At 42.1% G+C, this 25,167-nt stretch overlaps 2 protein-coding genes across 2 annotated transcripts in view; one reads left to right on the top strand and one right to left on the bottom strand.

The window, feature by feature from the left end:
• Positions 1-37: 37 nt before the first annotated feature.
• On the top strand, positions 38-3,920 carry elovl8b (ELOVL fatty acid elongase 8b). The gene is made up of 8 exons (XM_072389681.1): positions 38-195; positions 308-365; positions 820-1,007; positions 1,923-2,003; positions 2,147-2,203; positions 2,303-2,417; positions 2,701-2,828; positions 2,922-3,920. The coding sequence occupies exons 2-8, from the start codon at positions 308-310 to the stop codon at positions 3,084-3,086; spliced, it is 792 nt and encodes a 263-aa protein (XP_072245782.1). The 5' UTR covers positions 38-195; the 3' UTR covers positions 3,087-3,920.
• Positions 3,573-25,167, bottom strand: part of glis1b (GLIS family zinc finger 1b) — a 68,091-nt gene continuing 46,496 nt past the window's right edge. Inside the window, exons 5-11 of the mRNA XM_072389680.1 lie at positions 22,299-22,460; positions 19,901-20,011; positions 16,330-16,471; positions 12,769-12,943; positions 5,726-5,856; positions 4,699-4,854; positions 3,573-4,608 (exon numbers count right to left, since the gene is read on the bottom strand). Coding sequence (XP_072245781.1) covers positions 4,472-4,608; positions 4,699-4,854; positions 5,726-5,856; positions 12,769-12,943; positions 16,330-16,471; positions 19,901-20,011; positions 22,299-22,460 — 1,014 coding nt within the window. The 3' untranslated portion in view covers positions 3,573-4,471. The remainder of the gene's footprint in view (positions 4,609-4,698; positions 4,855-5,725; positions 5,857-12,768; positions 12,944-16,329; positions 16,472-19,900; positions 20,012-22,298; positions 22,461-25,167) is intronic.

The following is a 25,167-nucleotide window of genomic DNA, read 5'->3' as shown; positions in this document are numbered from 1 at the left end:
TGTCCACAGAGGTGTGGCTGAGTCCTGCTGCGGTTTCTGGGGCTGCACCCTGTCCGGGTTGGCCCCCACGTCTGTCTGTTGGATGCGCCTGAAGTTGAACTTTGCCGCTCGTTAAATAACAAACCGTTACAAGTTGCGTCCAAAGGTTTCCCGGCGCCGTCACTGAAGGGTGTTGCTAAAACGCGGTTTGCAGGGGTGAGAATCAGAATCATTTTCTTCCTGACTTTATAAACCACAGATAAAGCTGGTTTTTTTTTTGTTGTTTTTTAACTCTGTGTTTGATCCCTGAACTACCTGTTGGTTTCAGATGGCTTCAGTTTGGCAGAACGTCCTCTCCACGCTCCAGAGGAACCTGGATAATGGAGGTGTGATTATGATATTCCGCACAGATCCGTTCAGATTAGCTATTTCCTGTGTTTCTGGCAGTTGGTAAATGTGACCGGTCTCGTGCAGGCCTGTGGGGGTTGGGAGCTGCAGATGTGCCCTCCTACTCCAACTTCACAATCACTGCTCTGTGGCTTGATGTTATCTTGTTCAAGTCACATTAGTAGCAGACTAACGGGGAAATCTGCATTTTCCTGTTCCTGGGGCTGAATGTTTGTGAATTGTTTTTAAAAAAAAATTTTTATGTGTGGGCAGCTGAGGCTTGGTAGGTTTCACAAGCAATGAAATCTTTGCATCCTCTTAACAGACTAAAACAAAAGTTGGATGTTAAAAAGTTAACATTTGGTGTTGTCCCCTCACTTTTCACTCATTTTTCCTCCCTGTGATGCATTTTGTGACCACTGCCTCACACAGAGTCTTATTATAATCCTCCAGACAAGAGGACTGACCCCTGGCTGCTGGTGTACTCCCCCGTCCCCGTGGCAATCATCTTTCTGCTTTACCTCTGCGGGGTGTGGGTCGGCCCTCGTCTGATGAAGCACAGAGAGCCCGTTGACCTCAGAGCGGTTCTCATAGTTTACAACTTCGCCATGGTTGTCCTGTCCGCATACATGTTCCACGAGGTGCGTTTAAGATGCCTTCAGTTCACTTTTAGCAGCACGTCTCAAATGAGTCGCGAGCACTGCCGGGATGAAACCCTGACCTCAAAAACAGTTGTTTTTTTCCATATACAATTTCATGTAATGTCTGATTTAAGTGGAGCCTTAGTTGTGAAAAGTTAAACAACAACTTGGTTTTAAAATAAATTCTGTCACTACGAGGAAATTCCTCTGCAAGTGGTGTGAACGTTTGATTGAGAAAGTAAGTCTGGAAAACCCCGTAAATGTTGTCATGTGACCCTGCAGCTGTTGTTGTCAAAGTGCGGCAGCTTATTATATCTTACAAATTTGATATGTTCAAATGTATGTCAGGAAAATAAGCAGTTGGTCAGGGAGCATAAAAGCAGAGTTCGCCCCTTTTTGGGAAAATGTGCTCTGGGCAGACGAGTTAAAAGTTTGGCCCCAGTAAAAGTAGACGCACTAAAGAAAGCTCGTCTGGGGAGCAACTTCATACCTGCTGTGAAGCATGGCGGAAGAAGTGTCATGGCATGGGGGTGCTTTACTGACTCGGTCTGAGCAGCTTGTAGTCGCCAACCTGAACCCAGAATTATGCTAATATCAACAATTATTTGAGGGCAGTGTGAGAAACCCTACATCCTCGTTACTTTTCATGAAATCGTGCTTCAAAATAAAACATAAAAATTTTGTCAGAGCAGTGGACAGTTATGTGAAATACCTGCAATGAGTTGTTTCTGCAAAAGAGTGAAATATCAGCCTCAGAGGCCAAAGATTTACTTTGACAGAAAAGCTTTTGATTTAGAAATGACAGAAAATGCTAATTCTGATCTGCGTGGACAGTTGGTTCGACGTGTTGCTCTTTTCAAATGGGTTAAAAAGACGGACTTTCATTTCTGTGCATGATTTCTTGGGTGTTTTCAGTTCCTGGTCACATCCTGGCTCTCAAACTACAGCCTCCTCTGTCAGCCCGTCGATTACAGCACCAGTCCGCTGGCGATGAGGGTAAGAAAGTCCGTCACTGACCACTATTTGTCGCTTTCTCACGCCTGTACAGAAATGAGCTCTCACAAGCTGATGCATAATTGCCCAAAAGATGCTGCATATGGTGGCGGTTTTGGATGGGTAACACTGTTTCCCTTGTGCAGATGGCCAGAGCGTGCTGGTGGTTTTTCTTCTCTAAGGTCATAGAGCTCACCGACACGGTACTTCCATGACATTGTTCCAGTGCCCTTGCCAATTGTTAGTGCTGTTCGAATGCCAGAGCCGCGAGTGCTAAAATCTCCTCTGCTCCTCTTGAGCAGCTCTTCTTCATCCTGAGGAAGAAGAACAGTCAGCTGACCTTCCTTCACGTTTACCATCACGGCACCATGATCTTCAACTGGTGGGCGGGAGTCAAGTATGTGGCCGGAGGACAGTGTAAGTCAACTTCTGTTGTAGGTCAATGTAAACATTGGAATGATGCGGCGCTTTATGTAATCCCATGAAAATCCCCAAAACCAACAATAGACTGATCCCAACCGGCGTTGTGCAGTAAAATAAGCTCCACTTCGATATTAAAATGCTGTTTTCTCATTTGTGAGTAATTATAGTCCAATATTCTGAACTGTATTGGAAACCTGAAACTTTTTTTTTTTCTCCTTTCTTTCGATGTTACCTTCTTAATTAAGTTTTACATCTTGTTCTGCCCCACCTCCCGCAGCGTTCTTCATCGGAGTGGTAAACACCTTCGTTCATATCATCATGTACTCTTACTACGGCCTGGCAGCGATCGGCCCTCACATGCAGAAGTACCTGTGGTGGAAGCGATACCTCACATCTCTGCAGTTGGTGAGCGGCTCTAACACCGACAGGCCGGAGGGGCACACATGTACTCGCAGAAACTTTAAACTGATCTCCACTCTGTCGTCTGCCTCTCCGCAGGTGCAGTTCGTGCTCTTCCTCCTGCACACGGGCTACAACCTGTTCACAGAGTGCAACTTCCCCGACTCGATGAATGCGTTCGTGTTCGGTTACTGCGTCACCCTCATCATCCTCTTCAGTAACTTCTATTATCAGAGCTACCTCAATAGGAAGAAGCAGAAATGAGGCAACGGCAATTTTAAAAGGAGGGGTGGGGTGTGATGATAAAGTGATGGAGGGATTTTACCCAAAGGAAGAAAGTTCTGCCTGCAGTATTTGTCTGTGTCCACTAGAGGGCAGAACATGTCCACAGTTGAAAGGGTTTTTTTTCTCAGGCTGCTGTTGTGTTGACCATACAACCAATTTTTAATAATTTGGATTTTCTGAGTAATTTTTTTACTATATAAAAAGTAGAGACTGTGTGTTCGTTCAATTATTTATTTCTTAAATTGAGAATTGACAAACATTCAAATGATTGTTGTAAACAAACTGTACATTTTATACATATAATAATAATAATAATTAGAATAATTATCGGAGGTTTGTTTCTCTGCGTTATTGCAGAATTGATAAGCCAAGACCCTCCTCCAGAGATAAATCCAAAGGCAAAACAAACAAACAAACAAAACAAAAACAAAAAATACAGGAATGCAAACTTTTTTCACTGCTAAAACATCACAGCAAAAGTGATATATTCTTTGCTACACTTCAGTCTAAAATAGATTGAAAGATGTGGATTGGAGAGAAAACCAAACGGGAGGGAGAGCCCATACAAAGGATCGTAGTGTTTTTGAAGTTCATACCTTAAAACGGAAGATATTGCAGTGATGAGCTCAGTCTGATTGTACTGTAAATGTGCAACATGTAGCACCAATGTAACACGATGAGAACTTGGTTAGAAAAGAAACAAAAAAAAAAAACATTGAATCTGGCAAACAATCAACTGATATGTTATTTATTTCATCTTTGTCATTCAAAACATTATCAGTCTGAGCTTGCGTTAAATTTCCTTTCATGTAACGCTTCTCAGCCTTCTTGTAGGGCTCGGCAGACGCAGCTGAAGCTAAGACACCAGGTGGGAAAACTGGCAAGGTGGCCCTTTGCTAGAATATGAAATCAGAAAATATGCAATGATGTTACATCAAGTTAGGTTTACTGCCCAAATGATCCTCAACACTTGGACTGTTTTCTTGGAATTGCTGGACAATTTCAATTCCGTAATTCAGATAACTGAATGAACATTGCTTCTTTCCTCAAAGGCAAATCTAGCTGGTGATGATGAGGAGTGGCATAAGTTCTTCAATTTAAGAGGTCATCTTAAAACGGCTTTTTAAAACTAACAGAGTTCCGATAGAATTATTTGACCCTAGACTTTTTTCCACCAACTACGCTATATATTTGATTTAGCTAGTTTCCATCCGGTGCACAGGTCAGAACAAGCCTTCACATGTGTGAGCTGTATTTTGGGAAAAAGAAACCAGACCTTGAGAGGAGGGGATGTCAGTGTGAATGCGTGTGGAAGGAGCTGGACTGCAGAGGTGCGGCGAAGCGTGCCCTGCTCCAGCGTTGCTTTATGTCTCTGTGTAGACGGACGACATGTGGCTCAGGCTGCGGTCAAAGCTGCCCACCTGGAAGAAAATGCTGTCCTCTGGGCTCGAGGAAAACTGGTAGCCCGCTCCACCTTGCAGCTCCTGATTCAAGCCGAAGCCTGGAACAGACGCGATGAAGCAGTTGGTTTAACATCACGGTTATTCAGGTGAACGTTCGTGCTGGTTGTCGCGAGTAAAGGCGTCCTTACCTGCAGAGCCAGTGTTGCTGGTTGACATGTGAAAGCCATTGTGCTGATGGGAGTTGTAGGCATGAGAATCTCCCGGGATGTGGACACCACCGACTGTCTGCTCCATCCTGTAGGAGTCTCCAAAATGGAAGCAGCTCTGAAAGCTGCCTTGGTATTCTAGGAAACGAGGGAGGATGTTGAAGAGTGGGGAGAAAAATAGAAGCAGGACTTGATCAGATGCCACCAGCCTCTATGGGTGATTGTTTCCAATGCCAGCGAACGTCCGTTTCATCCGGCTGAAACTCGATGTGGATCTCAAATTATGACAATGCTATATTTGTGCCTGCACTAACTCTGCCAGCCCCATGGTGCATTGCATTTGTCCCCATCGTCTCAGTTTGTACCGAGAATCAACCGCAGGAGTCTTGATAATGGGAATGGAGCCTTTCCTGGAGCACTTTTACGCAACTCCCTGACCACAGTGTGGTTAGAGAGACGTCCATGTGTAGATCTTTACGGGGAAAAACGGTGTTTAGAGCATTAGAGAAAAGGCTCGGGAGTGACAGCTGAGGTTGCCATGTTAGGAGGCTGAGGGGTGGCTGAACACATGAGCCAGCATTTTGTTGGCTAATTCAGGACAGGCAAAAGGTTTCCGGCATGTGGTTCTCCCCACTCTGTCTCTACAACTCTAATCTTTCTCCATCGAAAAAGTGCTCTGACAGAGCCACAGGGCAGTATCGCTGGTTCAGAGGACAACTTCCTCTCACTGAGGCCTTTCATGTGGCTCGTGCGGTACAGTAAGTGTTTGAAAAACAACACAGGGTTGCTCGGAACTGGATTAAATCTAAGTGATGTGGCACTGTGAATTCTGTCGTCGGAAGTAATGTAAATGTATCAGACTGCATGTTACCGAATCACCTGCCACAGGAAACATTTTAACATGTCAAATCACACAAATCAAGATGTTCACAATGAAGCAAAACTGGCTGAATGTAACTAAACCTGTTTCCAGGTTGCATTCATCCAGCAGCTTCTGAATTCCTCTTACCATCGTTGGCAGACTGATGATGGTGATAGTGAGGATAGGGCTTCTGGTGAGGGTGGGCATGCTGTTTCTCCAGTGGAGGAGGAGAAGTCCCCGTTGCCTTCATCCCAGGAGACAAGAGGGGCCCCGACACCCTGCGGGAGATGCAGAGAGGATGAAATAAATGTTAATCTCTCAATTTACAACTGCTCCATTCGTGACAGTCTCAGTAATTTCTAATAAAATGCCTCAAGCGTTTTGACATCTCAATTGAGCAGGAGCTGCATGCCGACCCGCACGCCACATGATCCGACAAACCCGCCGGAGCAGTTAGCGATCCTAAACACACACAAAAGGAAACGGTCCAGGCGTGTGGAAACTTGGGCTCCCCACGCGTAATCGCCCTCCTACCACATATTATGATCTTAAGTCAACAAACAGCAGAGAGTGTAAGTGAACACAACTGCAGAAACTCCGAGCTTTGCGGCCTGGTGAGGCCTGGAAAAGAGAAAGAAATTACTTATGAGTGAAGTAATATGAAGTTATCATTATTTGTAGATTTCTTAACTCCAGTCTTCGTGGATATTAATCATTCATGCATCACAAACATTCGTGACTTTACTTCAGTAACAACATTCAGGAGCCACACTGGTGCTGGAGGGAAAAAACAATCATCGGGTCATATGAAATGAAATATATGAAATGTTACAGTTTGACTGGCTGATTGCAGTCCTGCCATTTAGAGACCGTTTAACTGGAACATTTCTGTATGATTTGAAATTTCGAAGCTCTGAAATGTGTTGCAAGGAGTTCAAGTGGAAGCTTTTAGCATCATATGAGCTCAAGCTTCACATAATGCCCAAAAGGACAAGTGTTCTGTTATCAGTATGTTTAATTTTTCACAGTCATAGAGTGAAAGACATGTTTTAAAAGCTTCCAGTTTGCAGCATGAATTTAAAGAGGAATTCCACCTCACGTAATCTTATTAATTCTCAGGTCTAAATGAGTGATAGCTGCCTAAAAGTTGAAGTAATAACTACAGTCTTCTTTAGTTCAAGTCATTTACCTTAGCATGACACAAATGTGAACTAAATGTAAATATAAGGTAAATAGACATTTTTGAATATATGAACTTGCCTACCATTATACCTAAACTGACTAATTATCCCACAAAAGAGCTATTTAATCAATGCAAAAATGCAACAGCTTGAATCAAAACATTAAAAAATACAACATGTTAATCATTTATGTTTAAAGGTGTTAAATCTTCAAACCTGGCTAAAAGTGTTTAGTCATTTATTTAAGGCTGCTGGAGCTCAGGTTTAAATAAACAGCAAACATATTAAACATGCGCCTTCATCACATCGCGGTAATGCCATCATGTACTCAGAAGCAGTAAATCCCTGTCTGAACTGTAATTGTAAAAGTCTGCACAAAACTCAGAAACAACCGATTAAAAGGACTTAATGTTGTAAAGTTGACATTAACTGAATGAAAGAGGCTCAAATCCAGACTCGAGGGGGAAACAGACCTGTCTTTAAAAATGAGGCTGGCCAATCACGTCCCCAAATATTCAGCAGCCACTTATGACTGCATATCAGGAATGCCAACACATAAACTGCTGCTGTGTTACTATGTGCCGCTGAGCTGTGCAGGCATATGGTTTGCACTAAGCACTGTACGAATGTGATGACAGAGTGTTGCTGGAGGCGGCCGAGCCCTCAGATGACGGCTCATTGCTGGCCTGGCTGGAGTCTACTATATGACCTACTGCTCCATGCATGAGGAACGTCCCACCCAGCACTCAGGCGCTGGCTGCGGCTTTGAGCAGGACGTTTGGCCGAGAGTGGCCGATAGATGGAGGTGGTAATGTCAAACGAAAGTGCTAGAACCTGGAACGCTTTCCCTCAAATGCTGAATTTATTTTACATTTAGGTTAGGTGTAAGACATAGCTTGGGGCTCCGCTTGTTTCTGCCTTTGTCAGCAGAGATCATTGTAAAACTGTATATGAAAGTATAGAAATATTCCAAGATGTTTGTAGAAGGTCATGTTTTTGCTCATTTATGCCTCGTCTGTTCACCTGTCTCATAAACATATAAATGGATACTATGAAACTTACTGGACAACCAGGCCTCAATCCAGTGAACAAAAAAGTTCATACACTTTTATTTAAAGTGAACACAGCTGTACTTCATTGATGGGGGAAATATTTCTCTTTTTACTCCACTTTATTTAATAATCGTTACATTACAGATAAAAATATAGCGCACATAACACCAATGAAGCCAAGCAGCATACCAGTTAGCAGTACTGACTTGTATCAGAGATTTTTTTGGTTTATAATAATTTGATCTTGCTACTGAAGTTTTGCAAAAGTTCTTGGAACTGCCTTAACTTCAATTTGACACAAATAGAAAGATTTATTTATTTTTTTTTTTTTTTTTACAGTGCCAAGGTTTGCAACATTGGAAAAGCAATACCAGTTCAAGTGGAGGACTGTTGACTTTGTGGAGAACAAGTGCTTGGAGAATTTAAAGTATTGGCTCTAAGGGCTTCATACACATCAGTGTGAAATCATCATGGCATTCGGTTAAAGTGCAAACTGTAAGTAGACTGCACTCGACTTTATTTATTCTGCTACAAAACTGAGGATGCTTGTGTGGCACCTTGTGCTTGTCCAGTCCTGAGGAAGCTAACTGTTAGCAAGCTGGGCTAATCCATGTGTTGGCAAAAGACCAGAGTGTGGCCATGTGTTCCTGCAGAGAGCAGTGTTCCCCCAGGAGCTGCTGTCAGCACAAACTCAGGAAACAGTTATACTGTTCATATTTTTACAAGCTGCCTCTATGTGCAGCTAAAGTGAATCATAAGCTAATCACTGCCAGCTGCCCCTGGCCCTTCTCTAACGTGTCTATAGCCTGCTAGATACTCAAGCACAAGGTATGAGGGGAATCTTTTATGTGCCACATTAATCTATCTGCTGCAATTCATCCTCACTGGCCATCCTGAACTACTGTTTTTTCCCCCCCGTCAGCCCACCCACTCCTGTCCCATTGTCATGACAGAGCGATTTGACCTTTTGATCTATGGGGATGGAGAAATGAAGGTGAAACTAGCTGATGGACAAATTTTCATAAAAGCAGAGAGATATATCTGTAGAATACTCTGCTTAGTGTGGGCTCCAGAGTGTAAACTTTGTCTCTAAGTCATTGAAGTTGTTAACCTGTAAGCTGCACTTTAAAAGGTGACAACAAGACGATCATAGGACTTTCAAACTTGAAATGCTTGAAACTGCCCTGAAGTCAGACAAGTACAGACAAAATAACTTATACTCTGGTATGAAAGCATGGAAGTCATAGGTGCTGGCCCGCAACTGTTGTCCAAAACCCCCAAGAAATGTTTTATTAAATTGAGGCTACCCGTGAAGTCTGGGCCGTGTGTGTGGAGGCATGCTGGGTTTGCAAAGAAATCTGAAGATTCATGAACAGCTCTGCTCTGCTCCTCGTTCATCTTCCTTCACCTGCAGCTAACTGTCCCAATTGGGACCTGGGATCAGACCCTGTCCTCCATGGACCCTGCAATCCCCACGAACACCCTCTATCTCCCCTCTCATCTCCCTCCCTTGTAGCCAACCTTTAAGCCCCTCTGATGGATGACAGGGGCTTCTCTGGCGCAGATCGGTGGGAACGCTTCTGTTTCTGGTTAGCGAACTAGAACAGCGCTTTAAAGACAGACAACAGCATCCTGGCTAAAGCTAAGCTAAAGCTAAGCCAGCCCTGCAGGCCCCTGTTGTGAAGAGCACATCCAGGGTTCAGGGTATTTTTGAGGCCCTGAGAGATATCTGTTTGTCTCAGAAAGATAACTACCCCAAACAAAAATGACCTATCTTTAACCACTACACTCCCTAAAAGAAGTCTGTCATCACATCATCAAAATCTTTTGTCTGAGTTAACCGTTTATGTGGTTAATGAAGTCTACAGATAATTGAAGACCACAAAATGAGTGACTGACCACATGTTGCCATCAGCAACTGCCTCAAAAATGTTTTTGTTTGGTTTGTAAGACTGGAACTCATTTTCAGGACCATTGCAGAATGATAATGGCTAGAAGACAGACAGTGTAGAGTTACAAGCCGTGAAGGTCCCCGTTCAGCACAGAACCTCTTAATGTAGCTCTGTGCTGCCACTCTAATTCAATTAGCCTGTGTCAATCACTGCTGAGGTATCAAACCAACTCAGACTAATATTTGCAGTGGGGCCCTAATATCAATACACAGATGAAGGCAGTAGCCTCCCCCACTCTGCAATTATATAACCACATATAGTCAAAGCAGTGAATGACAACATTTACTACGCACATCTCTCTGTAGCACAGGCCGCCATGGTCGAACAGCGGCCTCTATGACAGGAGCCTGCCTACACACACACACACACACTCGTGCCACAACGATTTTCAAATAACTGTCATATCTTAATATTAACCTCGGAAAAATGACACTTGTATTTACAAAGTGAAAAGAGTCTAAATGGCTCATTTGAGCCAGAGTAAACACATTTAGCTATGAGGTCAGAGGCTGCCACACTGGAGGCAAGTTAAGTTTGGTAATTTTGTCAAAATGTTTAATGTCCTGCTAAACCTTTTGGGAAAAACAAGTGCGGTGCTGATATTGACCTTGGCAGCAGCCCGAATACTCAAGGCTTTAAAACATGTAAATCAAATGCTCCGTCTTCGGGCAAATGTAAGAAGACGTTTTATGCTCGGCCAGCTGCAGGACTCTGCCACAACTCGCTTTTTGACTCCCCACCCTGCATCTCTACTGCGTGATGATGAGATAAGGACGGCACAGTATGTCGATGAGTGTGTGTGGGCATTCATGAGTGCTTTTGGGTCAAACATCTTGATTCGATGAAATGTGCAAATTTGGAAACTGCTGCAATTGTAATGGCGTGTTGTCAGCACATCAGAATTACATAGGAGCTTAAGGTGGGGAAGCAAAGATACACATAAATAAGGGAGACTACTTATTTGGCGATTTAGGTTACATATGTAAGGAAAAAGGGGATTCTCACCACACTCTACTCACACTAACACACATTCACCATGATCAGATGTTCCTCATCAGGAACTCAAAGCAACAAACGGCTCAAATCCAATATGTCACCCTCCCTGTGTAACTTAGTATTCCCTACTCGGGTCCTTTTCACTTTCCATGCCTGTCCTCGTGCTGGTAATTGTGCATGCTGTTGAGAAAAGGGGCACAGAAACCACAAGGTAATTTTTGACAGCGCTCTCCTCCCGCTTTTAAGGCTTGAAACAACACACCACCTTCCAGATGCTTCCAGGCCGCCCTGACGTCTCTGAGCGGCCCTCGGACGTTTGCACCGCGCCGGTCGGCTGCGGTGTTTGTGCTGGATGTCGAGCGCTCTGCTGTACCTCACAATCACAAGCAATCATGTGTGTTTCCTGGACTACGATATGTAAACCCACTCCCCGCACAAAGAGACATACTTGAGAACAAATGTATGTACAGCTCTTAAAGCAAGAAAGCTTTCCAATCTCATTCTGGTATACGCCTATGTTGTATATAGTCCAGTTGAAGTGCTTATACACACAGACACCCAAAGAGTGGATCACAGAGTTAAAAGAAAGCTTGTTTATGTGACACAATCACTTTTGTAACACGCAGCTTATGATGCTTCATCCCATCACTCTTTCCCAATGTTATTGAATTGTAAAAGACTGTTTTTGCTCTCTACCTCTCTGGTTTCAGACTTGCTTTGTACAGTACACACTGAGCCTCCTGACGACACTTGGGCTCTGTAACTCTGCTCTGCAGGCTCTCTGGGGAAATCATCGGCACTAATAGGAAACATGCTGTGCGTCACACACACAGGAAAAACAGATACATGAAAAGAGCTGCTGAAGGGTCCTTAAGCAACGCAGTTGCACTTCTAAGAGCTACAGGTTTTTGCATGTTGTCTATTAAAGAGTTGGTATCTAATCTAAAGATGTGTTTAGTTACAGTTAGTTAACCGAATCCTATTGATAGTCTGCTGATTAGAAACACCCTCTTCTTTGCAAAAGATGAAGCAACATTGGCACACGCACTAAAACATTTATTAACTGAAAAAAATATCTCCATGTGTTCTCATTTTCACGATTATCGGAAAGACTCATCTTCTTAGATGGTAGGATTGCTACAGTTTGTTGTTTTCATTTGTCATGCGACTAATCAACGTACGAAGGTCTATAAAACATAAATGCCTTCAGTAGATTAGATCAGTATTAACCGTTTGGCAAGATTTCCTCATTTTAAAGAAAAAAATCTCAAGTTGAAGCCGATGATACTATCACACTGCTTGACGGTTTACTCTCCTTTAGGTGTGAATCATGTCCGCCCCCAAAATAGTGCTGGTCATGTGTCACATTGACCGGTCGGTGACCAGCACTGCCGTTTTCCCATGAGGCACATCTCGGAGGTTAAGAAGTTGATTTTGTTTGCGCTACGAAAGCCAAATGGAAAGTTAAGGAAAAAAAAACAGGACCACGAGGATCAGCCTAACATGATCTAAGAGGGTTTGGCCTGGATTCAGGAGGATAAATAGGTGAAAAACAATGGAAGCACAGGCTGAAAAGTCTTGTACCAGGGTTTCGTTTAACAGATGATTTTAAAAGTGTTACCTCTTTCCGGCATTTGTGAGGATATTTACAAGCACAGATTGACACGTGTTTGACGTGACTGGACACAAATTTGGCATTTCTCTCTGTACATATGTTGATCATCCTTGTCTTGGGTTTCAACTTTTGCTACAGTTGATTTTACCTGACAGCAATGTGATACCGACATTTTTCTCGGTCGTGACTCAGTTTTGGTCATGTGACAGGATTGTGACAAAGTCTTACGTGGCTGCTTGTAGGATTTTCCATTCATTAATCAGAACAAAAGCAGATTCATGTTTATACTTCCCACCCTGCTGACACATTTTTAATTCTCCCACCCTTCACAATGACCCATCAGAGCATCTGTGACGCATCTCGGCAGCTTATTTCACATCCATGGGGGACTCACCCGTCCCTCTCGCCGTCCATGCCAGCCAGCGGAGACAGGTGATGAGGGCTGCTGAGGTCCCGATCCAGTCGGTGCTGTCGGGAGGGCAGGTCAGTAACGGAGGCGGGGTTGGGGGTGGAGGAGAGGAGCTCCACTGAGGCGCTGTGGTGGGGGGTGCTGGAGCCAGCATACAGGCCTGAAAGACAAACAACGCTAATTCAGTAAATGTGCCAAGTAAACTCAAGGGCCCTGCGCTCCGCCTTCCCTTTGAGCAAATTAAAAGCCATTTCATGGCAACAAGATTTTGTTTTGACAACGTTCATCCAATCAGAGAGCTTTGTAAAATAAAATGTTCTGTGTTTGTGCTGTTTGTCATTTTGGGTACACTGCTCGCACTGCCACAGGGATTGGCCTGGTTTGTCCTGTTCTTATTACACAACAGCAACAAAATGTTCCATTGCTTTGAACAGCGAAAGCTTATCTAAAGGTTACAAAAATAACCTACAAAGAAATGTGAAGTTAAAAGTGAAGTTAAGGGAGAGAAAATGTTCCGGTGTTTCAGGTTTTGACTGGTTGTAAATGCATGTTTCTTGATGGTATTTGATTTACATTTTGCTGACACAGTGGTCTGTGGGGGCCATTATTTTCTACTCATGCAGGCAGCATGTTGCCAACTTTTTCTCGTTTCAAGCCAAGTGCAACTTTTAACTCTTACTATCAAACGTTTTTTTTATTTTTTTTAAATGAAAAAGCCTGTTACAGAGTTTTAGAATCCCAAGGTGACATCATAAGATTTCTTTGTCTGTTTTAAAGGATAAAACTGAGAAGATGGAACCAACAAATGTTGGCCACTTTTGCTTAAGCTTTGTCTCTCAAACGCTGCCATTCATATCTCACCACCATCAGCATGTGGGTCTTTAGAGATTTACTTGGACATTTAACTCTACAAATCTGCTCCAATAATTCTAACCTTTCAAAAGCAACAATTTTGCTGCGGTTAAACTCCGTCAACTGTTCAAATTTTGCTCCAGAGGCTTGTTCGGCCAAGAACATGACATTGCAGAAACCAAATCTTATTAGGAGAGCTCGGCTCGATCGCTTCTTCTCCGATCTCGGTAAGTTTCCCCTTTCCATCCTCTGCACTGTTTACTTGCTGATCTCTTTCCCAGCATCCATGAGGAGCTGCTCACTGAGTGTCTGAAGCACTTAACCGAGCACTGTCTGGAGCAACAAGAGCAGAAGACAGGAGGAGATGAAAGGAAGAGAAAAGATTGGTGCTCCTGGTTTCGCAGTTTCCAAGTCCAGCTGTTCTCAAGTAGAAGCATGCAGAGGCTTGATCTGACAGCACTCTGAAATCGTTACAAGCTTGATTCATTACCCCCAAATCATCAATCACAGTCCTTAAATGTTTTCCCCTTTAGCCCCAACATCTGCTACCACACCGGCAAAACAGTCGACAAATAATGGCTGTGATTGCCTCAATTTTATCACTCGTTGTTTGTTGGGGGAGCAGATCTGATGCCTCTTGTTTCATTGTGATTTAGTGGAGGATTTTGTTCTGAAGATGTCTCGGTTGTCATTAAAGAGCTTCCGAATGAGATCAGATGAAATGACTGAGTGAAAAGCATATAGTTATATCAGCCTCTGAGCATAGCAGCAGGGGCATGTAAACCTTTGTGCTAAAACTCTGATGACTTCTTCCTCTGGTTAATTGGGGAACACTCTAATTACTCCCTATAAAACAGAGAGGGGTTTCTCGTAAGTCTTACTGCAGACATCTGAATAAGAGCAGACTTGTAACCGGCAAACAGGAAAAGAAGTTTAGCTCTGACTGGAAGCATGAGTCATTTTCTGCTCACCAAGTGTTAATGATGAGATGCTGCCCCACTTTGCCCCGTTTCTTTTATGCATCCCATTGGCCCTAAAACAAAGTAAAATTCATGCAAAATGAGCCTCTGAATGCCAACGTGCAACATCTTTGTTGGCCTTGATTAGCACTCACCACTTTGATTACTTTGGCATCAGCTTATGAGGGAGTTCCTCCGGGGCTTTAAACTATTTAGAACAAGAGAACAAGCTACAACCACGCAGAGACCGAGTGAGGCAACAGTTAAAAAGCTAAGAAAGTACGACATTCAAAGACGAGTTAAGTTTTTACAATTGTCAAAGGTGCACAGATTTCCAACAACAACACGAGGGAGTCAGCAACAGGGAGTCTGGACGAGTTACAGGCAGAAAACAAGGACAGATGTGACCAGAAACAGGAGCTGCGGAGCATCTCTCTAGTCTTTTGGATTGTTATAATCTCTCATCTCTCTTGTTCCAAATCCCGAGTGGTGCTCACTTTTATTCATCAAATAGTAAAATTGAAGCTTAAAGACACGAAAAGAATAATATTTTCTGTTTGCAATCTTGGAATGACAAGCAGACAGGTTGACACGGCTGTAAATGATATCCAAACAAAGCCGAAACAATGAAGTCGTAACATTTCCTTTGCAAGAACCAAGCAGAGTATAACAGCTAAACAGTTGACATAAAATGTGCATAAGAAATTAAAGGTAACTTATGCAGTATGTTGTTTATGTTTGACCCAAAGCACCTTGAGTTTGATTTTTACTGCCCTAGAGCACAAAATTGCAACAGTACATCTGGAGGAATGTTCACATGGCCGATGATTACCGCCAATGACTCGGTGATTGCTTTGCCAGGTGTTGGGATTTCTGGTGGTCAGACCTCACTTGCTGGCCTGTTCCTCTGTTTCGGAGCAAATGCTCCCCTGGTCATCAAAATTTTGAGACGCGACCACTCTTTTGCACCCACATTTTGAATCGTTCAACAACAGAGGATTGGGCACAGGACTCAAGTGGCATCAGGGAATGTAAGTAATAAGTAAATGAATATCAACTAAACAACGGAGTGGCAACAGAATAAAGACAGCATTGACATATCTGTTGTGTCATCTGTAAGCCTCGGATTTAGTTAGCAATTCTGCTTGTACAAAAATCAAAAGGTGGCCTGATGTATGGCACAAAGTAAGGTGACAGTAGTTTTGTATTTTTCCTGATAGCTTTCACCTGGTTATGGATGACACCTGCCAAAAGGAGAAGAGCCCCCAAGAATGATTCATTTTGGGACACTTCTATCATTCACTCGGCTCTGAGAGCAGTACATATTTAGAAAACTAACATCCATGCGGGCATCATGTTGACGTCATTGCTGATCAAAACTAGAAGCAATACTTGTAACTATGACAGAGGGCCATCGTAGCATTTCCGACCAAGGACAAAAGCTTAAAGGGGAGTGAGTGTTTGTGGGTTTTACTTTAGTCACAGAACCAGCTGGTTTGTTAATACCATACCATGCTCTTCAAGTAGTATTACTTAATAAAACATTTTTTTTGTAGAATTTATCCTCACTTTACTCTTCTTTTTTTAGTATTTAGCTGCTTTGCTAAAAAAATTGCCCAATGATCAGGGTGTCGTTTGTTATTTATTTAAGTAATTATTTCATTACTTAAGGCCTTAATTAGGGGAAGACACTACACTGTCCACGTTTGATGCCTGACCAGCATCTTGTTCTCACCTGTGAAAATGTCTGGACCCAGCGCAGGAGAACGACCATCTTTGCCATTGTAGAGGTGCTGTGAGGAGGTGGAGCTCTGCAGTTGCTGCATGGACAGACAGTCACTCAGGACGTCCTGGTCTAAGTGAGGGCAGGGCCGCAGCTGAGAAATGCAACAGGTATAAGAATAAACATTACGTGGTTCAAACAAACAAAGTAATCAAGAAAGAACTCTGTGTCAGCTGCAAGATTATACTGCCAAAACCTTCTGTTATGTCTATTTGTAAGTTAGATTTTATGTGGGAGTTTTTCTTGCTATAATGTCATTACGGTAAAAAAAAAAAAAAATGTCGTTCAGAAAATAAAACTGTACTGTCATTCAAGAGGAGCCAAAGGTAAAATCATGCAGCCCCTTTTTCAGTCATGTGTTGGCCGTGGGCATTATAAGCATTAGAAGAGTAAGAGATCGCGGTACCAACTCAGAGCCAATCTGAGATTGCTTCTGTTTCTGTCACCGTCGGCTGTAACTGGAGGGAAGTGAACACACATTAAGCTGGAAATTCTATTACAGATCATAAAGAAGAAACTTTAACCTCAGGAAAGTTGGTGAAATGGGACGTCTGTCTTATGAATTATCCAAACAGTACGTGCAATGAAAGCAGAAATAAAGTGAATTTAAACCTACAATGTAATGCAATGTAGCCAGCCAGGAATAAGACTCTGACTAAAAAGGAAGAATCGACAAGCTGGCATCAGCTTAGGCCTCATTTCTGAATGAGGATTAATGGAAATCAACTTCAGGCGACTTCACTCATCATGTACAGGAGTCTAAGTATTGACCTGTGAGTTAAAGTATAAAACAGATGACGTATAGTTTAATAATCCCCGGAACCCAACATCAAAGCCAGTAATGACACGATGCCATTCATTTGCCTACATAGCAAAAACACATCAGAATGTTGAAGTGGGTGATATGATGCATCAGTATGATGAGAAACTATTTATATTTAAATCTAAATGCTGCTCAGTCCATTCCATGGCTGCTTTATACGAGTATGCTAACCACCAGTTCAGTGATCAGTTAGTGATCACGTTATACTGAGCTAACTGTGAGCATCAGTAAAAGTGCAATAACTCTTATTCAGTTATAATTCAAATCCAATTGTGAATTAATTTCAGGAAGTAATTCAGCTGCAAAATAAATGTAAATGAATTCATTCTCCACATTTTATTTAAATCTATTTTTATATCACTCTATTTTTTTATAATCATGGCCTGATATGAATCATTCTGACCGATACATAGTTTTCAGTGTATGATGGTAACAAGTGAAAACTTTATAATGCCAAGAGTTGGAATAACCTGGCAGTTTTTTTAACTAGTAAGTCTAGTTAATTACTCTATTTTTAGAAGAAAAGTATGATAAAATTACCAAACTTCGTTCTCCATCCTCATTCCAGCCCTTTCAGTCTGTATATCTGTCCGTTACTCCCCAAAAATCAACTCCACATTTTGAGTATGAGGTTGGACTGTGGGTGAAATCGTTCTTCATCTGTATCATCAAGACATCCACTCTACCCTCTGGTAATTCCTGCAGAGATCACTAACAGCAAAGGGCCAAGTGGATGGATCAGTTTATTTCTGCCCTTTGTACAACGTCTCCCTGTGTTGCCAGTTAAATTACAAGGGATTTAATCAAATTTTCAAGGTGGTTAGGCTTAACAGTTTTACAGCTGGCATCATACATGTTTGATTTCATACTGAGATATTCTGTATCTGTAAATGTGTATTTGTGTGGCCTCTTGGGGATCCTTATGAGCGCCCTGCAAAGCATTCATCACATGTAATTGAGGCTCTGTTTTCTCCACAGCGACACTCCTAACAGTTTTCTTTTCTGGGCTAACTCCAAGAGTGGAGTAAGAGCGTTTGTTTGACATTTGTCCATAACATCTGGCCGCTGGGGTATTCTGCACTACAGCTTATTAACAATGCAACAAGCACACATGTGTTTCCCTTTACGATGCAAAGCAAAGGAACACATCATCCAGCCCTGCCACTATCCAGCCCTTTCCACAACAATGAGCCCTTTCTCTCTCTTATTTACTCACTTCCAGTCAGGGAGAGAACAGGCTTTTGACCATGAGCATGATGAAATGTGGTCAAACCTGATCTATTGCTGGGGGAATGATTCTCAAAGATACCTTCCAGCCAACCCTGGCCAGAGCCTCAAAACGTTTCAAAACAGCAAGTTGGATCTGTGCATAATGTCCATCAGGATAACGGAATATATACACTAGTTTTTACTAGTTTTCATTGACATCTTGTTCACATAAATGGCCAATGCAGCTTTAAGATATGGTCATTCTGGGGGGCAGACCAAGGAAAACACACTAGCTTTATAGCCAGATAAAGCCTTTACAGTGGTGACAGAAAGTTTTGAGACTCGTTTAAGTTTTTTGCTTCTTGTAGTTTTAGACTCATCTGAGAAATAAATCATCTGAGAATAAAACCCATTTATAAAAGCCTTTAAACCCTTGTGATACCACTAATTATTGGTGCTTCCTTCTTCTATCATTGAATTGAATTCCCTGGACATAATATCATACATAATAATCATAATCCCTGGTTAATAAAGCTTTCACCTGCATGGTGTATATAAGGTCTCACTGCTGATGGTGTCTGTCCAAGTCATATCCAAACCCCCATGTGTTGAAAATTGTCTGAAGGCACGCGAAACCGGATTATGTCAAGGCACCAGGGTTTCATAGGAAAGAAAAAAAATCTGCAGCGTTTAAAGAGGCACAAAACCACAGCAACCCCAACCTTTCTAAGATAAATTAAGTTTGGAACCAAGTTTGGAAGTTTCTGGATGTTCTTTTGTCTGAGCTCGAAACGTCACTGTGTGCTAGCAATTCAATTAAAGATAAGTTGAAGCATCTAGTGTGTTTTTTAGAAGTTTCAAACTGTTGACAAACTTGCAAGATCCGGTTGCGCAACCAAACTGAGTCATCTGGGACAAAAGGCCATGGTCAAAACAAGTAACACGCAAGCCAATGGTCACTATCAGTGAGATCCAAAGCTCCTTTGTGGAGATACCAGAATGTCACAGAAGGACATCCACCAGTGCTGCACTACACCAACCGGGCCTCTTTAACAAAGCGGCCAAACAGAAGCTATTCTTTCCACAAATGCAAATGACGGGCTGCAACGAATTAGCCAAAAAGCACTTGAATGACTCAAATCATGAGAAGCCAAACCTTTTGGTCTGATGATACAAAGCTTGAACTATTTGGCCACAAGTCCCCACACTGTGTAGAGGAAACTGGGCACTGAGCATCCTCTCATTAATACTATAAATGTTATGCTAGTTAGCCATCTGTTTTTCATGAATAAAAAATAGACAAGAAAGTCTTTGCCCACTATTTGCCTGAAATGCCTGTAGATTGTGAATCGAAGAAAATGAATCAATTCTGATGAGTAATAAATGTGAAAACGTTCCAACCATTTGGAATGCGACGCAATGCATCTCGATACTGTGATAACCTTTCACGGTATTGTGGAGTTCAGGTTAGAATAGTGTTCTTTTGCATACCTTTCTATGCACCTGCTGCTCTTTGGCCGAGTGGATCTTGACGTGTTTGCGTAGAGAACTGGGGTCTGTGTAGCGCTTGGTACAGCCAGAGATCTGACATGCGTACGGTTTCTGTGTGCACAGAGAAAAGATTTGCATCGGGTTTTAGAATCAAATGCATTAAATCCCCTTTATTGTATTGGGACAGAGACACAGAAAAAAGACTAAATATGAGATCAAGAGACCAAGTTATACAAGAAATAGGAAATTTGTTGGAGTAAAGGTGAAGTCCTACCTTTCAGCTGAGATAGACACATATAGTGTGAAGTAAAAGGAAGAGCAGGAAAACAGTGAAAGGAAAAAAAAACAGTCAGTTGAAGAAGATTTTGTCATTCAGAATTTAAAGCAGATTGGACTGGATTGTGTTTTACTTCCACCTCTTTTTTCCTGTCTCACAGCAGTGATGAAACCCAACTCTCCTGGCAGTCACATTGCTGATAGTGCATGATTAATAATATATACATACTTGAAGATGCACCTAAATTGTGCTGCTAAGTTTAAGAAATATATTAGGACGGTGGAACTGTGGAGCTCTTCGCACGATTAAAAAAATACAAAAGTTATGGAAAAATGTCAATACTTCCATTTTGTCAACTTCTGTTACATTTACTCAAAGCTATCAGGCTGTAGTCTATGTACCATTACTTTGTATGTCTGTGTTCCTACAGGCAGAGTACGACAAGGGTCTGGAGGTCTGGACATAGGTCATCGTTAGCTCTGCCTTCATAGCTCAATTTCCTCTCTAAATAACTCAGTCCTTGGTGCTACTTAAGCAAAGTTACGCACTAAATATAGCACAGAACCCTGAGTAATTTCAAATATCCAGCACAGCTTCTGTGTAAAGTATCATTAAAGCTTGAAAATGATTTTCCCCTCAAGTGTCTCTGGCAGGGCAGATGGCTGCACAGCAGAGGCCTCGGCTGGGTGTTAATGTGAAGCCGTAAGCGTCGGGGTCCCCAGTTAGCTGTATCATTTGGCCGTCTGTGGAAAGTGTGGGTAGTGGAAGAAAATCCCAGACTGATAAAATAACAACAATTCTGCATTCACTTTTCTGCTTTGGTGAGAATTTTGAATTATTTACATACAGGACATGCAGAAAACCAGAGGAAAGCTCGCCAGAATTTGTTCTGAGGTTTTTTTTGGGGGTAAAATTCGAAGATGAAAGAGAATTTTACATCCAGCAGGACTATTTGTTTATCCTGAATCAACATTTTTGAGCTGTGATGAAGGCAATAAGGAGTTTTTTGGGCTTTTTTTTTTTTTTTTTTTTTTAAACCAGAATTTCAAATACAAATTATAAACCCTTAGGCTAGGGAAAGCCTTACTTATTCGTTTGTGAACTTTTTCACTAAAAATGACAGTATAATCCTCTTAGGGGAAAAAAGTGCTATTTTTGGACATTGCTTGGCAGAGCAAAAACAAATTACTCTAAAATGTGGCTTCATGTTGACATCTGGTTAACAATCCGACTTAACCATTTTATAAACAACTTTTGACTCCATCAAAGCTCTGCTTTTCAGTTAGTTGGGATGGTTGTTTTAAAGTACACACTTTTCACTGATTTGAACCAGTTAGTAACATCACTAGAACGTGTTTATGCCTTCAGTAGTGTGATTAAAAAGTGGAAATTATTTTAAAACAAAGGAGAAAAGTGAAAGGTTCCCTTGTAACATCCTGATGGACTTAAGTACATAATTTGGGCAGAACAACTCATTTACTCCGTGGCTGTGTTGGCGTACAAATGGTGGTAATGTGGGTGGTAAATTGGTGGGGTTACTGCGACATGACGAGCGGCAGCGATGGCTGACTCAGCCTTTCCTTCTCGTTTCACAGGTCAGAGAAACAGGCAAAGCTCTGTCTTGAGCTCGCAGCCCCAATTCAAGTCCTTTACAGCGTAAGCTGCGACCTGGCCTAATGGCGCAGATCGTTTAATGATCTTTGGCATGTCCCTGCTGGAGTAGAGAGAGTGAGAATGCCACACGGCTCACTGACTGACATCAAATTAAACTCTTAACACTGTCAAGATGTGGAAATAGGCAGAAACGCTTGGACAGCAGCACAGTTTTTAATGTTGAAAAAGGAAAAGCGGGGTACAGAAAGCGCATACATCAGACATGCACGCTCATATATTTGCTATGGGGATATTCATTGCTACTGGACAACTAGTGTTTGATTTTTGATTTTTGAAAATGCTCTAATCTCAAATTGGATTGCACGTAGACATACAGTACATAAAACATTTATAGCTCATGATCTCATGCAGCTACGCACCGACCACCCAGACTATTTTCAAATAGGTTAAACAGAAATCCACTCAGGGGAAACTGGAAGATGAGAGAGCAGAGACTTTGTTTCTGACCGTGTCCAGGTGAGTGCGCTGATGCTTGGCCCGGTCGCTGGAGTTGCTGAAAGCTTTCTGGCAGCCAGGATGCTGGCACAGGTACGGCTTCTCTCCTGTGTGGCTCCTCAGGTGGATCTTCAGGTTCTCCAGACGAGAGAAAGCTTTGTTACAGCCCTCAAACTGTGGGTGAAGGGAAGACGGCTTAACACAGATTGCAGCATGAAGAGAACCACACTCTGGCAGGTATGCCAAGGACCACGCAGAGAAAATAAATTACCACACTTGAGCATGCATGAAGAAGAAAAAAAAAAAAAGCTCAACTGGCGTAAAGTTAGTAAATTTTCATACAATCTGTCTTCTGTAAACATGCATGTGTGTTTTTGTGACTCAGAAATAAGTTGTCCCACTCCTTCCCTCAGCCCCGTAATCACCCACAAACATGGAGCTCACTCCATACCGCATATTCAACCGCTACTGAAAATAAATGACATCCTTAAGAACATGCTTGGTGTAATTATGAGCATTTTTATTTCCACGGCTCTTGAATTATGCTGCCAATCCAAGAACCTTTGTTGAAACCGCATCTACTTGAGAAAAAACCTTAGTAGTCAGGCAGTACACCTGTGCTTTTAAAGCTGTCATCTTAATTGCCAGGGAAACTGGAGTGTGCCATAATTGTACATAAAGCATCGTTTAAGGGGCTGTAATGCATATAGCGTGAGATAAGTGTTCCGCTGTGTATGGTGCATTAGACTGACAAGTGACAGTGACTGTAAACAAGCTCATTTCTGACCCAGCTTGGCTCATTTGATCCCAACCACTCAGCCAATGAACACCACAGATTTGTTAACATGTGAATAATTTATGAGGCTTCTCATGTATCCACTTGTGCTTTTATAAGCAGAAAAAAATGGCCGATTGGTGGACGAGGCAGTCCCTTTAAAGACCCCCTACAAGGAGTCAAAGTGTATGTAAGTATAAGAAGCATAGTTTAGCACTACTCATATCCGTTTAATCATCCTGAAATTCTACAGCAATGTGACATCAGCGTACCGAAACCATCAGCACGATGTGTGCCGGAAAGGAGCTCGTTTTCACAGCAGCTCTTTTGTAAAGCCACCACAAGTGCTTTATCGTTACGGTCAAACTAACATTTCAAACTTGGACAAGCAGGCAGTGAAGCAATCCATCAGGCCAAATATGACTCGAACATGTGACGTTTCACCTTTAATGTCCGACTTTAACGTCTTGAAAACTTCTCTTTTTTTTTTAAGCCTGACTTAAAATCAACTTTGGATATTTCCTCTCTGTATGAATAAAACTTCATGTACACCTTGCTGCAGAAGCACTACAGTCTCTGCAGTCCATTGTATCCTGACCTTTAGTGAGGCCTGCTGACAACAGGTTGGGTTACGGCTAAGGAGAGAGTGACACCATTTTTCTAATGGACCCGCAACTACATGGAGACTCATCCCTGGTCTCCTTCATTCACTCACACAGCAACAGCAGGGCCTTCTATTCACCGAGGCTTCATTTAATATAGGCGAAACCTAAGCCCGGCATGGTAGAGCCGTTTTGGGTGACCATGATGATCTGTGGGTTTGCACATGCAGCGGTGTGGCTGAGTAAGACAGTCTTGATCTGCCCAATTATGGCAACACAACGCATAACTACTCATGAAGTTTGTAAGACCTCATAGCTGTTGAGTTTGGAAAAAAAAAAAAAAAAAACTCCCTTTAGAACGACCAGACAGATGCATTTTTTCCTTAATTACCTGAATTTTTTTTCTTCTTTTTTTAATAAGCTGCGAGCAAAAAAAAACGTATACTGACCTTACTGAAAGAAACCTGGGCAAACATTGACGTGCCAAAACATAGTATGTGGTTTTCCAAAGAGAACTAAGCTTGAAATTTTTAAATCTCGTCCAAGTGCTGCTGGATATTGATGTTGCCTGCTCTTGACTTTTTGTTACAATAACACATAAATCAATCTTTTGATGGTTTACTTTAGGATATAGAAAGATGCTTTTTCTTAAGACGAAGTGGTCATTTCAGAAGTTACCCTAATGAACATCAATACTGAGAAACATCTGATCAAGGAATAGGTTGACATTAAGAATATGGCAGAGCATTTCAAGTTCAGCTTTTACATTTGTCTGATATCAGTGCTCAATCTTATGGATTTATCTGGAATCTGATGAACTCAGGAAGCAATTCTTATCCTTAAGAACATATTTGCTTATGAGCTGTAATCATGTAAAGCTAAGGTGTGGTGCAAAACAGAAAACTGGTTCAAAACTGGTGTCAAACTGTGCATGAGAAATGCAGGAAAAGCGCACTGTGATCACAGCTAAAAGTCTCTCTGCCCGATGAGACAACCCCACAAACGCAGTAAGGTGGACCGACATGAAAGACGAGGAAAAATATCACTAAACTAAATTCCGCGCACGGTTCAGTATATAAACACGGAAATTAGTTCACATTACACAACACGGCAGAAACATATCATTCGAGAGTCATGCCAATCAAATGTTTTGGCACGAAAAAAGGGCAGCAACGACGGTGGGAAAGTTTAATAAAAATCTCATTGCAAAAGTACATCCACATTGCCATAACAGTCTTGACAGACACGGCCCATGCTGGCTGCTGGAATACGGCGCTGAGCATTTGATTTTGGAAAACAAACGGGACTATTATTGAAGTGCCAAATGTGTGTATTTATGTATAAGAGAATAATCACTCTTTCATTGCTTTCTTTTCCGCAATACAAATTTGAGGCTAAATTACAGTTAGGGGTCCGTGGAGGAAACCGTGTTAATCTTGTAGAGCGTATTATTACTCTGGGAGCTCCATATACAGGGAGACAGCCTCAGCACATGGTTTTCCTG

The sequence above is a fragment of the Leuresthes tenuis genome, unplaced genomic scaffold (assembly GCF_036924035.1).
Source record: "Leuresthes tenuis unplaced genomic scaffold, fLeuTen1.0.hap1 SCAF_7, whole genome shotgun sequence".
NCBI lineage: Eukaryota > Metazoa > Chordata > Actinopteri > Atheriniformes > Atherinopsidae > Leuresthes > Leuresthes tenuis.
Note: the sequence above shows the minus strand (reverse complement) of the source record. Positions and strands in the feature narration are given on the sequence as shown.

Excerpts from the sequence above, each read along its gene's own strand:
- elovl8b (XM_072389681.1), top strand. The coding sequence starts at position 308 with ATGGCTTCAGTTTGGCAGAACGTCCTCTCCACGCTCCAGAGGAACCTG. Across the intron at positions 366-819 it reads GAGGAACCTGGATAATGGAG|ACAAGAGGACTGACCCCTGG; the intron begins GTGTGATTATGA and ends ATAATCCTCCAG. Across the intron at positions 2,004-2,146 it reads CCAGTCCGCTGGCGATGAGG|ATGGCCAGAGCGTGCTGGTG; the intron begins GTAAGAAAGTCC and ends TCCCTTGTGCAG.